The sequence below is a fragment of the Talpa occidentalis genome, unplaced genomic scaffold (genome assembly GCF_014898055.3).
Source record: "Talpa occidentalis isolate TD23 unplaced genomic scaffold, MPIMG_talOcc4v2.1 talOcc4.15, whole genome shotgun sequence".
NCBI lineage: Eukaryota > Metazoa > Chordata > Mammalia > Eulipotyphla > Talpidae > Talpa > Talpa occidentalis.
The window spans coordinates 39,740,478-39,757,646 of record NW_023601543.1 but is presented as its reverse complement, the minus strand read 5'-3'; the positions used below and the strand labels follow the sequence as shown (position 1 = coordinate 39,757,646).

Sequence of the window (17,169 nt, the reverse complement as noted above, 5' to 3'; positions counted from 1 at the left end):
TTTTCTCTGTTCCTACATCTCTCTCCTCTCCTTCTGGTATTCCTATAACTCTTATATTTCCTTTCCTCATGGAGTCAGATAGTTCCTGAAGTCTTCTCTCGTCTTTTCCTTCGTACTTCCTCTTTCCTTTTCTGTTTTGGTTCTTTTTATTTCTGTGTCTTCAAGAGTACTTATTCGTTCTTCCATTTCATCTATTCTGTTTTCATTGCTTTTCCACTAGTTCTTTAGTGCCTCCATTAATTCTTTGATCTCCTGCATTTCTTTTGCTTCCCTCTTTAGGGACTCAATTTCATTCTTCTGATCGTTGTTTTCCTTTATGAGTTCTGCCTCTTTTTTAATCATGACAATTTTAAATTCTCTTTCTGGAAGGGTCAGAAGTTCTTCCAAGTTACTGTCGTTGCAATCTGGTGGGTAGTTTTCTTTTTGTGGTGTGCTTTTTTCCTGAGGAGTTGCTAGGTTGCATGCGGTTCTTTTACTCCTTACTGTCTGTTTTTTAATTTGTCGTATGCATTGGGACACTGTGTTGCTGGGACTGGCCGGCATCCTGGGTGAACTCTGCTCCCCTCTGGCTCCTCCGGGAGCCATCTGTCATTTCAAGCAGTCTTTACTGAAGAAAGGTCCCTGTTTTAAAATGCCTATGTGGGGACACACTCCCCTGTGTGCCTGGTCTGCCCCGGCGGTCGGTGCCCGCTCCCCCTCTGTGCTTGGACTGCAGGCCAGAAGGGGCCTGGCGTGGGTGAACTTCCCCGCTCACCTCTGGCTCCTGAGGGAGTCTTCTGCTGGTTTCAGGCAGTCTTTACTGAAGAAATGTCCCTGTTCTAAAATGGCGATGCAGGACGCACTCCCTGTGCGTCAGGTCTCAGGCACACTCTTCTGTGCCCCTGGTCTGCCCCAACCGTGGGTGCCCATACCCCCGTGGGCTCAGACTGCTGATCGGAAGTGACCTGGTGTGGGCTAACTTCCCAGTTCGCCACTGGCTCCTCCAGGAGCCTTTGCTGGTTTCAAGCAGTCTTTACTGAAGAAAGGTCCCTGTTCTATGGGGTGTTAGTGACTTTTTTTCTGGTCGCTATGTGGCACCAGAGATCTCTGCTAGTGTCCTTGGGGAGCTGTTTTTTTCACCCTGTGGGACAGGGAACAGAGTGGAAATGGTAGGGAAAACCTCAGCGGCTTTGGGGTGCTGTGTCTGCCTTGTGCCCCACCGTTGTGGGGAACCCACGCCCCGAATTTCGTGCCCCGGGTCTCAGTTCCAAAGCCCTCAGGTCCAGGACGCGGGCTGTAGCCCAGTTCAGTGTCCTCAGAAATGGCGCCTTTTGCACCCCACTCCCATGTCCAGGCGCCTTGTTTCTGATTACTCAGTGAGGGACTTTCACCTCAGTGAGGGCCCCCGCGCTTCTCCCCTCAAGCCTAGGTCGCAAGGACGGGGACCTGGGCAGCCGCAATCCACGTTTGCTTTTCAAGCATGCCGCTTTTCCGTGCAAGATTACCGGCTGGCCCGGGTCTGTGTGCAGGTCTCCAGGAGTTTCTGTTGTTCTCTAATGGTGCCCAGAGCCGTTCACTCACCTCTGCGGTGAATCTTGCAGGGTTCTCCATAGCTCCCGTTCACGGTGTGTGGTGGCCGAAATAGTTCGTTTCCACTCACAGTCCCACTTGATGAGTACTTTGTTCTTGTTGGTCATTTTAGTTTTTTTTTTTCCTCCTCTCTGCTGGTCGGAGAGTGCCGACTTTGTGGGTGGGGGAGTGTAGCAGGGTTCTGAGCTTTCCTCCCTTCTAGTCCTCTTTTATGGCAACTTTCTTCTTCGGGTAGTTTGCTGGAGTTGTCCGTTAATCTTCCGTGTCCCAGTTCTCACTGGGACCTGCCGCTTTTCCTCCCTATTAACTTTTTTTTAAATGGGAGATCTTACTCACAGCATTTCCTCGCCGCCATGTTGATCCGCCTATCCAACAGTTCATTTCTTTCATCACTAGAGAAATGTGCTGTAGGCCTTAGTGATTTTGTATGAAAAATCTGCTGTCATTCATTAATTTTCCTCTATTGGTAAGGGATTATTTTTCTTTTGCTGTTATCAACATTATTTTTCTTTAGTTCATATGTTCACCTTGGTATAAATTTATTTTGATTTATCTGTATGAAATTTTTTCAGCTTCTTTCACATATGAGTTTTGTGTGTTATTCCAAATTTGGAAAACTTTCAGTTATTCTTCTGTCATCTTTATTCTGCATTGAGTTAATCCACTGAGTTTTTATTTGCCATTATATTGTTCACTTCTAAATCTTCCATTTTGTTTTTCTTCATATCTATTTCTTTGTTGAGAATTTCTTAAATTTCCTTCAAGTATTTTTTAATTTCTTGTTCAAGCATTTTGATGATGTTTGCTTTAAAATCTTTGTCAGATAATTCTAACATTTCTGTCCCATTGATGTTGGTGTCTGTCAGTTTTCCTTTACTATTCAAGTTGAGATTTTCCTGGTCCATATTATGATGAGTAGTTTTCAGTGGCTACTTATATAGTTTGGTATATTCTTGTAAGACTCTGATCCTTATTCAAACCTGTTTTAGTTGACTTTCTATAATACCACTCTGCAAGGGAAAGCATAGTGCTGCCTTGTTACTACCAGGCAGGAGTAGAAGTCGGTGTTCCCTGCTCATTCTTTATCGTCATTCAGGGAGGAGAGAGCTCCCTTCTATTCTTAGCCGAAAATGGGAGTTTAGGAACTTCACAAGGCCTCTGATCTTACCACCCAGACTAGGAGGGATAGGAGTATCTCACTATTGCTCTCCACATGGCCTCCACTGGTGTGTGTGTGTTTATGGGGGGTGACCTTATTATCATTCAATAATGGTGAAAATCCTGACATCAGTAGGCTTTCTCAGATACCACTTGCTTAGGGTTCCTGGACCTAATTCCAGTATGAACATGTATCAGCTTCCCCACACCAATAAGCAATTCTCAGACACCAGAGTGTCCAAGAATTAAGTCAATTCTGGTACATCTGCCCAGAGAGATCATACAGTTCCACAGGTTAAGGGCTCAATTTCCAAAGACTGCCCTATACTTTAGATTCCAATCTCAAACCCAGACTGTTTACCTGTGCTACTGTTCAACTGGCTGTGGATTGGAGGCTCCTACAACCTGTTCTTAGAATTAATGAGCCAGTTGCAAGCCCAGACTGTTCCCTTTGCTTCCAACTGCCTGTAAATCAGAGGTTCTCTCTACTCAGGTTCAATTAATGTACTAGAAAGGTTCATAGAATTCAGAAAATCCATTTATTTACCCCCAGACCACTTATTTATTACAAAGGATAGTAAAAGGTACTTGTCAACAGCCAGATGAAAAGCGACATATCACAAAGTCCTTAATAAAGGATCTTCTATCCTAATGGAACTTGGGGCTCAGCAAGGTGGCACATAGAAGTATTCTGACTTCCCGATATGGAAGATTTCCAGAGCCCCTCCTTTTGGGGCTTTTATGGAGGAGGCTTCATTATATATACATGATTGATTAAGTCATTGGTCATTGGCTGCTGCACCTCCCCCTGCAGTGACCTTTAGGGTTAACCGTCCCTAGTTCTGGCTGGGCAACCAGCGCGCAGGGGGAGAACAAGGGGGAGAACAGCAAAACCCTACATACCTGCTGCACCTCCCCCCGCAGTGACCTTTAGGAATGGCTTTCGCCATGGTCCCTAGGTCTGGCTGGGCAACCAGCGCGCAGGGGGAGAACAGCATAACACCCTGAAGCAGAGGAAGTACAGCGGAAGTTCCCTGAAAAGGCAGAAGCTTATCAAAAGATAACGGACCACCAGGAACCACTACAAGAATGCTAAAAATCTTATCCAGTCTTTCTAGAACTATAAACTTTAATCCCTTATTTGTCTTTCTAAACTTCCTTCTTTCTTCTATAAAAGTCATTGCCTGTTATGTAGATCACCTCCCTGATGGTGATAGACTGAGCCCATGAGCAAGCTGATTTCATTGATATTCATTGTCCCTGTGCCTTTGGAAAACATATATATATTGGTCACAAACTCAAAGAAAATTACACTCAGATTTTCACTCTTGAAGTGTGTCTGTTTGTCATTTCTTTCACCGACGCCCTGACCACCCTGCACGCTTCTCTCAACCCTGAGTGGCCTCATCGTCTACTGCTGTGCTGGTCCGTGGCAATTGGCAATTGAAATGGACTACTATTCCCTCTCCCCTCCTTTGAAATCAGAGGCCAGAACTCTTAAGTCCCACTTTCTATTCATGTTCATTTCCCTTATCAGCCTCCATTTTCAAGTGGTTTCCAAAAGTTACCCTCATTAACATAGAACCATTGAGATAATAAGACACCCATTCAGACTTTTATGGCTCTGTAGCTTTTTCTAGAACTAAGTACCAGAGTCCAAATATTATAAAAAAGATTCTCCCTTTGCTCTAATGGCTAAGGAAGTGCCAAGAGTTTTGGGAGTTATGACCTAAGAACTATGGATAAAGACCATATATACATGTGAAATATATTTGGTCATGTGAATTACCAAATACATATATCTGTGTGTGTTTTGTATATATGTGTTTATGTACACATATATGTGTATTATAAATCATAGTGTCACACTAATCATCAGATGATAATGAATAGCTAGGTTCCCACATGGTTTCTACTGATATCTTGGGGACCAAGGCTCATTACCATCTGCAAGGATGAAAGCTATACTTTCTCTACTACCACGCTGGTTGGATGGGGAGTGTTAGAATCCCTGTGCTTATGGGGGTGGGAGTATGCCCTCAGTTTTGTCTTGGTGTTTAGATAGAGAAGCTATTGTTTTAAAAGTTTTATGTTGTCCTAGACCACTCCTTTCTTGGTCCTTTCTATGTATAATTAGTTCATTTATTTTCACTGCTGCTTAATATTCCACTGTGTGGGTATAGCAGATTTATTTCTCCATTCTCTTAATGGATGTTGTGATTACTTCCCCAACTCTCTTTTCTATTACAAATAATACTGTTATAACAATCATATGCAAGTCTTTTGGGGCTCATGTGAGAGTTTCCCTGCTCTGCCATTAGCTGTATGACTTTTTTAAGCCTCAGTTTTCTTATCTGAACAATTCGGGTAAGAGTAGTACTTATTTCCTAGAGTTTTGTATTAGGAAATGCTGAACAGATAATGCATGATGTGCTACAACACTAGGCCTGGGCAATAGCAAATGTCCCAATAATTTCTAACAGCTATTGTTATTCTTAATTTTTAAAAGATTTTTTCTGTTCCTAACATCTAATTGGACTGTTGACTACATGAAAAGTGCCTAGTTGTTCTTATGAATGACCAGGATTTTAGTAGAGTATTCCTGGGCCTAATGACAAGCAACCAGTTGAATTTAGCTGCATCACAGAATTTCTGTAGGAGAGTAGTGAAGAGATAAGAATAGAAAAGTGATCATGGATTTCCTCAGAGATAGCATTTGAGGAAGATGGGAGCGTATCTTTTATGTTTATATTCCTAACCTAGCATAATTGTTGACTAATGTTGTTTAAAGAATGAGGAAATGTAAAATAACATGTTTGTTTTTATGATTTTTGTGATTTAGGAGGCCATTGTGTGATTTATAGATTTAAATCATCTTTTAAAACAATTTCTATATTATAATAAAATTTATCATTTTCATATTTTCCTGAAGCATATTTCTATTACATCCTTCTTCAGTGGCATAAACCATAACCAGCTTTTACTTCTGCTGTCTTCAGGTCAGTGTATATGTCTTGAATATATAAAATATAAGATTAAAAGTGGTATGTTTGAAAGAAAAATTATAAATAATTTAATACCTTCTTTTTGATAGATAGCAATCTTTCTTTTTCACAAGAAAAACCTAAATAATGGAACTTTAAAACAGTACTGTCCAGCAAAACTTTTCAGTGATGGAAATATTTTATTTTTGTATTGTCTTATATGGTAGCCACTAGAGTCACATGTGTCTGTTGAAGGCTTGTAATGTGACTATGGGATGGATGAAAAAAAATTGAAAAGTAAATTTAAATAGCACCTGTGACTCATGTACCACATTCGACAGTGCTGTTGTAAGGGTCACAAGTAATTATTTGTTCAAGATCTTTTCATTTTATAAAGAAATGGGCACAGAGAGGTGACATGATTAACCAGAGATTACATAGTTGTTCATGAACTTTAATGTCCTAATGCCCAAGAACAAACACAGATGTCCTAATGCCCAAGAACAAACACAGATGTCCTGATGCCCAAGTTTAAATTATTACTAGATCTGAACACTTTGAAATTTTTAAGCTGCTAATCAAATTATATCTAATACTTTCATACCACTTATTGTGTTTAGTAGTAATTACCCATTCCTTTCCTGCTACACACACCATCACTAGCTTCATCAAAAAAAAAAATTTCCTTAGGCTGAAGTTTTCAAATTCATTTATTTAACTAGGAAGTAAATTTTGTGTGTATTTTAAAATGCTTTTTACTTTTAAATTCTTGAAATTCTCTTTGTTCTGTATATTCTAGATGTTCACTGAGGGTAAAAGAATGACTCTCATCATATAATAATAGAGTATTATTTTAACATAGGGTAATCTTTTATTAGTGATTTCCCCTTATGGATTTTAGAAAAAACAAAGTGGAAATATTTTATCTGTAGTAAATTATGTGCTTGGAAACGGTCACTTAGCATTAGAATCATGAGTTGTCAAAATTGGAAGGGACTTTGGACATTTTGTACTGCAGCATCTTTCACAAATGGGCAATCTGATGCATGGCAAGGGAGAAGTTACTTGTAAAAGATGACAGCGTATTATTAACAGAGCCTAGACTAGAACCCAACTTTTTCAATTCGCAGTTCTGTGTTCTTTCCACTGTACTACTATTCCTTCTCAGGTCTTTTCAAGTGAACATATCAAAGTTTTATGGTTATGTTTTAGAGAGTTGTTTGCTCCTTGTGATAGCATATTCCCTTGAATTTTATTTTTTCCCTATTCAGTGTTGGATGGTTGTATAATTATAAGAATCTGTCTATTTCATTTAGGTTGTTGAATAATTATATTATCCTATGAATTTCTGCAGTATGTTGTGACTTCTTTTTATTTTTGATACTGTTTATTAGAAATCTTTTCCTAATTTTCTTAGAGAAGATAGATAAAGGTTTCTGTTTTTTTTTTTTTTTTTTTTTTTTTTTCCCAAAGAACCAGCCTTTGTTTTTATTCATCTTTTGGACTGTCATCTTGATTTGTAATTCAATTTATTTCTGCTGTAACTTTTATTATTTCCTTTCATCTACTGGCCTCCAGATTACTTTATTTTTATTGCTCCTTGAAATGAGAGTCAAGTTTGTTTGCTTGTGCTCTTTCTAGTTTCTTTTTTTGTTTGTTTGTTGTTTTCTTTTTTAAGATTTATTTATTTATATAAGTACTGGGTACAGTCAGAAGCGCGGGAGAGTGAGGGAATTCACCAGAGCCAGAGCAGAGAGCAAAACAGGCAGAAGGCCCAAAGTACACTGCTGAGGGGAGCAGCAGGCGGCAGGAGAGGTCTGCACGCCATGTGGGACCCTCGCCTGGTGGCCGAGGATAGAACCTGCGCTGCAGAGGCTGCGGGCAGCTTTGCAACCCAGCGCTCAACCGCTGCACCACCCGGGAGGCCCCTCTTTCTAGTTTCTTAATGTGATGTATTTTGGTGCGCCTTCGTTTACTGAGTATATATTGATGAATATTATGTCTTACTGTTGTATATTCCCTTAATTGGTACATAGTGTCCATCCTGTCTCAGTACTTCTTTAAGCTAGAAGTTTGTTTTGTCTGAATAAATAAGGCTGTTCCTGCTTTCCTTTGGGTGCCATTTGTTTGCAGGATTGTTTTCCATCCCTTTACTTTCTGGGTGTTTATCCTTGGCACTTAGGTGTGCTTCCTGGATGCAGCAGATTGTTAGATTCTGCTTCTTAATCCAACTATATGCTCTGCCTTTTTTATTGGTAAGTTCAAATCATTAACATTTAGAGTGATTATCGGCATGTAAATAAGTGTCCATTACTACCATTTTGCTCCTAGCTTTTTGGTTCTATTTAATTCCTTATTCAGTTCTTTGTGTTCATTTTTCTCTCTGGTTTAGATCCTCAGGCTTCTTTTAATATTTCTTAGGGATCGAGGGAGGGCATTGGTGGATGACAACTCCCTAAGATTTTTCTCTGACAAGGGAAAGAGAGCCTTGCAGGGTAGAGTAGTCTTGGCTGGCATTTTTTTTTCCCTGGATTTTTTTTTTTTTTTGCATATGTCATTCCATTCTCTTCTTGCCTTTATTGATTACTTAGAGAGATCTGTTGTTAGTCTAATTGGTGCACCTTAATAGGTCATCTGTTTGTTCCCCATCGTCAGCTTCATTACTTTCCCTTTGTCTTGGACTTGGAAGTTTTAATATTATGTCTCTTGCTGTAGTTTTCTTTTCATCTAGGTAGCAAGGTGTCTTGTTATGTTCATTTCCTTCTTCCAGTTTGGGAACTTCTCCACTGTTTCCCTAAATAGATTCTCTGTTCCCTTCTCTCTTCTAGGATTCCTGTGATTCTTATATTTCCTCATGGTGTCAGATAATTTTTGAAGTGGTTCTTCATTCTTTTTCTTTTGTTCCTTTCTTTCTTTTTCTATCTTGCTTCTTACCTCTTTTTCATGTTTGAGTTTACTGATTCATTCTTCCATTTGATTTATTGTACTACCATGGCTGTCTCCTGAATTTTTTGCTTCCTCCTGCAATTCCGTTAGTGTTTTGTTTACAGTTTTCATTTTTCCATCTTCTGTTTGTTGAATGTTTTTCTCACGGTATTTGTTTCCTCTCCTGAGTTTTCTTTGTGTTATTCCCTTTCTTTAGATTTCTTGATCATAGCCATCTTGAATTCTGTGTCTGGTAGGTAAAGAAGCTGTTCCATGTCTTTGTGGTTTGGTTCTGGGGTTTTGTTTTCTCTCTCTGGTATACTGTTCCACTGTGGGCTTGCTTGGTCATTTATATTTTTACTTCTTCCCATTGTTTACTATTGGTTTACTGTGTGTAGCTGGGTCTGTTGTTGTATATGATTCCTTTCTCTTCACTGTTCTGGGTATTTACTTGATTGTGGCCAAAGCTGCTGGGGTCTTGTATGATCTGTGGTGGTGCTAAGGCCTCCCAAGAAGCTCTTCTGTGCCTTCTTCTGGTAGTTGGGAGGGCTGGGGGACACTAGCTCAACAGGCTGAGTCCCTGGGACCTTGCCTTACCCAGGATCAATAGCTCAGGCTTGTTTCTTGTGGCCAAGATGGCAGAGGGTTGCTGAAGATTCCTTATATAGGATGAGGTATTGTCCAGCCCAGAGTAGGGCTTGAGTCTGCTCCCTAAGCATTGGTCACTGTGCCCTCAATTGAATGCACCTCCTGTGTATTTCTGGGGGTTTGTGGTATAAAGCTAGGTCTTGCAAGACCCTGACTTGGGCTTGTGTTTTCCCAAGGAGCTGATGACTGGGCACTGAGTGGAATGCACTTTTTGAGTGTGGTTGGGGGCCTTGTGGTGAAAAGCTAAGTACTGCAATGCCCTGACTGGGGTTTGTGTTTGCTCCTGAGTAGTTGGTCACTGGGCCTGGAAGCAGGGCTGCTTACCAGGGAATTGTTGAAGGCCTATTATGTAAACAAGGCCCAGCAAGGCCCAGGCAGGTGGCAATGGTCTGCTTGGAGTTGCTGGTGGCCAAGCAATGAGTAGGATGCACTTCCTGATGTATTGAACTGGGGTCTGAGAGTTTGATCCCAGCTGCTCTTCTCTCAGTCCTTGTCTCAGTGAGGAAAGAATTCACCATTGAGACCAGAGTTAGGAAGAAAAGCAAGAAGTTTATTGTCAGATAAGAAGACGGACAGGAAAGCTCTTTGAACAGAGAGTAGTCCTGAGCAGGTTGCTGCTCAGGAGCAAGAAGCATAGTTTTATGTACTTTATTTGAAATTAAGGGGCTTAGTTCTCTGCGTTGTGTCTGTTTCTTGTACTGGCTGAATTCCATGACAGGTTCTTATCAAGTTGATTCTGGCCATCTGTTGAGTCCAGGAACCAGCATCTCCTTGACTGGAGGATATCTGGAATGTGCAAATGGAGCTGACCTTGGCTCACACAGTCCTGTTTTATGGTGTGGGGCAGCCTACAGAATGTCCTTTATTTCAGCATGATTCAGAATGTACGTGAAGGCTGGGACCCTAGTGACTCTAACTCAACTACCTACCTGCCCATCTTACTTACTTTTCTCTTCCTGGTGCGACTGGGGACCATGGTGAAAGGCTCGGTTCTGTAAGGCTCGGGCCTAATTTGGGTTTTTAATAAATTTAAATTAGACCCATAGTTTTCCTCAGATGACCCTAAAATTTATAAGAAAATGGAATGTGGGGAACTTTTTAATTAAAAATATCTTTTTGATATATCTATTTTTCAGATGGGAATGCTGAGAACCATGCCTGCAGGTTTGATATGCACATCTATCATTGTACATGCAGCCAATAAAGAGGAATCCAAAAAGCAGCTAGTGAAACCAAAGCAGGTAATTTGTTTTATTTATTTATTTTTTTTAATTAAATAATAAATTTTATTTTTATATTCCCGCATACAACTGCACATGCCCCATTCTGACCCCAATCCCTCCCCTCCCGGCCCCCACCCCCCAAAAAGTGTCTCTGGTTCATAGTTTTTTGTTGATTTTGATTTTCACTTTCTTATAGTTATTCATTTCCTGATCCCTTATTTAAGTTTTCTAGATTCCTGCCTATGAGTGAGACCATCCGGTATTTTCTTTTTCTTTTTGGCTTATTTCGCTCAGCATGATCCCTTCCAGCGCCATCCATGTTGCTGCAAATTGCATGTGTTTATCTTTTTTGAATGCTGAGTAATATTCCATGGTATATATGTACCACATCTTCTTGATCCAGTCATCTATTTTTGGGCATTTGGGTTGTTTCCAAAGCTTAGCTATTGTAAATAGTGCTGCTATAAACATACGGGTGCAGGTGTTCTTTGGAATGGATGTTTCTGTGTCCTTTGGGTAAATACCTAGGAGTGGAATTGCTGGATCATATGGAAGCTCTATGTTTAGTAGGTCCAGAAATCTCCACACAGCTCTCCATAATGGTTGGACCAGTTTGCATTCCCACCAACAGTGCAGGAGAGTTCCTTTTTCTCCACAACCTCGCCAACATTTGTTGTTGCTAATTTTTTTAATATGTGCCATTCTCACTGGTGTAAGATGGTATCTCATGGTAGTTTTGATTTGCATTTCCCTGATGACAAGTGATGTTGAACATTTTTTCATATGTCTGTTGGCCATTTGCATTTCCTCTTCAGAGAAGTTTCTTTTTAGCTCTTCTGCCCATTTTTTGACTGGGTTATTTTCTTTGTTGTTGTTGAGTTCATCAGCTCTTTGCAGATTTTTTGTGATCAGTCCTTTTTCATGAGTGTTGGGTGCAAAAATGTTCTCCCAGTTGGTGGGGTTTCTCTTTGTTTTTGTTATTGTCTCTTTTGCTGTGCAGAAGCTCTTTAATTTGATGTAGTCCCAGCTGTTTATCTTTGCCTTCACTATCACTGCTTTGGGTGATGTGTCTGTAAAGATGTCTTTGATATGCAAATCACGTAGTGTTTCACCTATATTTCCTTCTATGTATTTTATGGTTTCAGGTCTTATGTCTAGTTCTTTAATCCATTTTGAGTTGATTTTTGTGTATGGTGTGAGGTAGTGGTCAAGCTTCATTCTTTTGCATGTAGCAACCCAGTTTTCCCAGCACCATTTATTGAACAAACTTTCTTTGCTCCAATGCATAGTCTTTGCTCCTTTGTCAAAGATTAGTTGACCATAAATCTGTGGGTTTATTTCTGGATTTTCTATTTGATTCCATTGGTCTGTATGTCTGTTCTTGTTCCAATACCATGCAGTTTTGATGATTATGGCTTTGTAGTATAGTTTGAAGTCTGGGAGTGTGATGCCTCCATCTTCTTCTTTTTTTTTCAGGATAGCTTTGGCTATTCGGGGTTTTTGGTGATTCCATATGAATTTCATCAATAATTGTTCTATTTCTTTGAAGAATGACATTGAAATTTTGATTGGAATAGCATTGAATCGGTATATTGCTTTTGGTAGGATGGCCATTTTAATAATGTTTATTCTTCCAATCCATGAGCAGGGGATGTCTTTCCATTTCTTTGTGTCTTCTTCTATTTCTTTTAACAGTGTTTTATAATTTTCTTTGTATAGGTCCTTTACCTCTTTTGTTAGATTTATTCCCAAATATTTGATTTTTTTTGTTTCGATAATGAAAGGGATGTTTTTTTTTTATTTCTTCTTCTTCAGATTTATTGTTTGTGTATAGGAAGGCTACTGACTTTTGCGTGTTGATTTGTATCCTGCCACTTTACTGAATGATTGATAAGTTGAATTAGTTTTTCTCTGGAGTTTTTGGGGTTCTCTATGTATATTATCATATCATCTGCAAATAGTGATAGTTTGACTTCTTCTTTTCCTATTTGGATTCCTTGGATGTCTTTTTCTTGTCTTATTACTCTGGCTAGGACTTCCAGTATTATATTGAAAAGCAGTGGTGAGAGTGGACATCCTTGTCTTGTTCCAGATCTTAATGGAATTGCTTTCAGCTTTTCACCATTGAGAATGACACTGGCTGTTGGCTTGTCATAGATGGCCTTTATGATGTTGAGGTATGTTCCTTGTATCCCAAGAATTTCAAGGGCTTTTATCATGAATGGTGTGTTGCACTTTGTCGAAAGCTTTCTCAGCATCTATTGATATTATCATATGGTTTTTATATTTCTTTTTGTTGATGTGTTGGATAACGTTGATTGATTTTCTGATGTTAAACCATCCTTGTGTCCCTGGAATGAATCCTACTTGGTCGTGGTGAATTATCTTATGGATACATTGTTGGATTCTGATAGCTAAAATTTTATTGAGGATTTTTGCATCAGTGTTCATTAGGGAGATTGCCTGTAGTTTTCCTTTTTTGTGTTGTCCTTATTCGGTTTTGGTATTAGTGTAATGTTGGCTTCATAGAACGTGTTTGGTATTGTCCCTTCCTTCTCAATTTTTTGGAAGAGTTTGTGAAGGATAGGCACTAATTCGTCTCTGAATGTTTGGTAGAATTCATTTGTAAATCCATCAGGTCCTGGGCTTTTGTTTTTGGGGAGGTTTTTGATTACCATTTCAATTTCGCTGCTTGTAATTGGTCTGTTTAGGTGTTCTATTTCTTCTTTATCTAGCTTTGGGTGATTGTAGAGTTGTAGGAATTTGTCCATCTCTTCTAGATTGTTGAACTTGTTTCTATATAACTGTTCATAGTAGTTGCTGGTTATTCTTTTGATTTCTGCTGTGTCCGTTGTGATTTCTCCTCTTTCATTTATGATCCTGTTTATTTGTGCTTTCTCCCTTTTTTCCTTTGTGAGCCTGGCTAGGGGTTTGTCTATTTTATTGATTTTTTCAAAGAACCAGCTCTTGGTTTCATTGATCTTTTGGATTGTTTTTTTAGTTTCAATTTCATTTATTTCTGCTTTGGTTTTTATTATTTCTTTTCTTCTACTGGTTTTGGGGTTTTTTTGTTGTTCTTTTTCTAGATCTCTGAGCTTCGAGATTAGGTTGTTTCTATGAGTTCTTTCTTGTTTTTTGATGTGAGCTTCTATTGCTATATATTTTCCTCTTATTACTGCTTTTGCTGCATCCCATACATTTAGGTTATTAGTGTCCTCCTTGTCATTCAATTCAAAGAATTTTTTTTTTTTTAATCTTAAATTTTATTTTTATATTCCCCCATACAATTGCAAACGCCCCATTCTGACCCCAATCCTTCCCCTCCCGCCCCGCACCCCCCAAAAAGTGTCTCTGGTTCATAGTTTTTTGTTGATTTTGATTTTCACTTTCTTATATTCATTTTCCTGGTCCCTTATTTAAGTTTTCTAGATTCCTGCTATGAGTGAGACCATCCGGTATTTTTCTTTTTCTTTTTGGCTTATTTCGCTCAGCATGATCCCTTCCAGCGCCATCCATGTTGCTGCAAATTGCATGTGTTTATCTTTTTGAATGCTGAGTAATATTCCATGGTATATATGTACCACATCTTCTTGATCCAGTCATCTACTTTTGGGCATTTGGGTTGTTTCCAAAGCTTAGCTATTGTAAACAGTGCTGCTATAAACATAGGGGTGCAGGTGCTCTTTGGAATTGATGTTTCTGTGTCCTTTGGGTAAATACCTAGGAGTGGAATTGCTGGATCATATGGAAGCTCTATGTTTAGTAGGTCCAGAAATCTCCACACAGCTCTCCATAGTGGTTGGACCAGTTTGCACTCCCACCAACAGTGCAGAAGAGTTCCTTTTTCTCCACATCCTCGCCAACATTTGTTGTTGCTAGTTTTTTTAATATGTGCCATTCTCACTGGTGTGAGATGGTATCTCATGGTAGTTTTGATTTGCATTTCCCTGATTGCAAGTGATGTTGAACATTTTTTTCATATGTGTGTTGGCCATTTGCATTTCCTCTTCAGAGAAGTTTCTTTTTAGCTCTTCTGCCCATTTTTTGACTGGATTATTTTCTTTGTTGTTGCTGAGTCTCATCAGCTCTTTGCAGATTTTTGTGATCAGTCCTTTATCATTAGTGTTGGGTGCAAAAATGTTCTCCCAGTTGGTGGGGTTTCTCCAATTCAAAGAATTTTTTAATTTCTTCTTTGATCTCCTCGTTAGTCCAGTGGTCTTCCAGTAGTGTGGTTTTTAATCTCCATGAGGTAGGATAGTTCCTTGCCTTCTTTTTATGGTTTATTTCTAGTTTGATGCCTTCATGGTCAGAAAAAATGGTTGGTATGATTTCAATCTTGGTGTATCTGTTGATGTTTGTCTTGTGCCCCAGTATGCGATCGATCCTGGAGAATGATCCATGTGCGCTTGAGAAAAATGTGTACTCCGTTTTTTTTGGGTTTAGTGTTCTATAGATGTCTGTTAAGCCCAAATGCTCTAGGTCCTTATTTAGAGCTTTAGTTTCTTTACTTATTTTTTGTCTTGTTGATCTATCCATTGTTGATAGTGGTGTGTTGAAGTCTCCCACTACGTATGTGTTTTCTCTGATGTCTGTTTTCAGAGAGGACAACAGTTGTCTGATATATTTTGGTGCTCCTTCGTTTGGTGAGTATATGTTAATGAGTGTTATTTCTTCTTGCAGTATTGTCCCCTTGATCATAATGTAGTGACCACTGGGGTCTCTTTTTATTTTTTTGAGTTTGAAGTCTGTTTTATCTGATATAAGTATTGCTGTTCCTGCTTTCTTTTTTGGTCCATTTGCTTGTAGGATTGTTTTCCATCCTTTAACTTTAAGCCTATTTTTATCTTTTGTAGCTAAATGTGTTTCCTGGAGACAGCAAAAGGTTGGGTTTTGTTTCTTAATCCAGGCTGCAACTCTGTGTCTTTTTATTGAAGAGTTTAGTCCATTTACTTTTAGAGTTAATATTGATATGTTAGCATCTGTATTTGCCATTGTGTTTGTCATTACTTTGATTTTATTTATTTATTCTTTTAATAACTTTTTTTTTTGGTCTTCTTTCGTTGTTATTCATCCCTCTGAGGTTCTGGCTTTAGGATTCCTTGTAGTATTTTTTGGAGTGGGGGTTTAGTCGTAATGAAATTCCGGAGTTTCTCTTTGTCTGGGAAGGTCCATATTCTTTCTTCAAAGAGGAAGGAGAGCTTTGCGGATAGAGTATTCTTGGTTGGCATCTGTTTTCTTGGAGTCTGTTGACTATGTCCCTCCACTCTCTCCTTGCCCGTAGTGTTTCTTCAGAGAAGTCTGATGTCATCCTGATTGGTTTTCCTTTGAATGTTATCTGTCTCTTCCCTCTTGTCAGCTTCATTATTTTTTCCTTGTCCTGGATTCTTGGGAGCTTTACTATTATGTGTCTTGCTGTGTTTTTCCTTTCGTCGTGGAAGTTTGGTGTTCTTCTTGCTTCTTGTATATCAATTTTCAGCTCCTTCTTCGCATTTGGGAAGTTCTCTTCAATTATCTCCTGGAATATTTTCTCTGTTCCTACATCTCTCTCCTCTCCTTCTGGAATTCCTATAACTCTTATATTTCCTTTCCTCATGGAGTCAGATAGTTCCCGAAGTCTTTCTTCATTCTTTTTCCTTCGTACTTGTCTTTCCTTTTCTGTTTTGGTTCTTTTTATTTCTATGTCTTCAAGAGTACTTATTCGTTCTTCCATTTCATCTATTCTGCTTTCATTGCTTTTCCCAGAGTTCTTTAGTTCCTCCATTAATTCTTTGATCTCTTGCATTTCTTTTACTTCCCTCTTTAGGGACTCAATTTCATTCTTCTGACCATTGTTTCCCTTTTTAGGGACTCAATTTCATTCTTCTGACCATTGTTTTCCCTCTTTAGGGACTCAATTTCCTTCTTCTGATCATTGTTTTCCTTTATGATCTGCCACTTTTTTAATCAGGGCAATTTTAAATTCTCTTTCTGGAAGGCTCAGAAGTTCTTCCATGTTACTGTCGTTGCAATCTGGAGGGTGGTTTTCTTTTTGTGGTGTGCTTTTTTCCTGAGGCGTTGTTAGGTTGTGTGTGGTTCTTCTACTCCCTACTGTCTGTTTTCTAATTTGTCGTATGCACTGGGACACTGTGTTGCTCGGACTGGCCGTCATCTTGGGTGAACTTCTCTGCTCCCCTCTGGCTCCTCCAGGAACCATCTCTGGCTTCTGGGGGGGCTTTCTGCTGGTTTCAGGATGTCTTTACTGAAGAAATGTCCCTTTTCTAAACTGGCGAAGCGGGACGCAGTCCCTGTACATCCGGTCTCATGCACACACTTCTGTGTGCCCGGTCTGCCCCGGACGTGGGTGCCTGCTCCCTCTGTGGGCTCCGACTGCTGGTTGGAAGGGGCCTGGCGTGGGCTAACTTCCCAGCTGGCCACTGGGTCCTCCAGAAGCCTTCTGCCCTTTTCAAGAAGTCTTAAGAAATTTCCCTGTTCTATGAGGTGTTAGTGACTTTTTTTCTGGTCGCTAGGTGGCACCAGAGATCTCTCCTATTGTCCTTGGGGGGCTGTTTTTCAACCCCCCCACCCCCGTGAGACAGGGAACAGAGAGCGAGAATGGTAGGGTAAACCTCAACGGCTTTGGGGTGCTGTGTCTGCCTTGTGCCCCACCGTCGTGGAGAACCCTC

At 39.8% G+C, this 17,169-nt stretch overlaps 1 protein-coding gene across 1 annotated transcript in view; it reads left to right on the top strand.

Annotated features, from left to right (window-relative positions):
- APOOL (apolipoprotein O like) overlaps nucleotides 1-17,169 on the top strand; it is a 73,871-nt gene that overhangs the window by 15,804 nt on the left and 40,898 nt on the right. Inside the window, exon 2 of the mRNA XM_037512222.2 lies at nucleotides 10,421-10,525. Coding sequence (XP_037368119.1) covers nucleotides 10,421-10,525 — 105 coding nt within the window. The remainder of the gene's footprint in view (nucleotides 1-10,420; nucleotides 10,526-17,169) is intronic.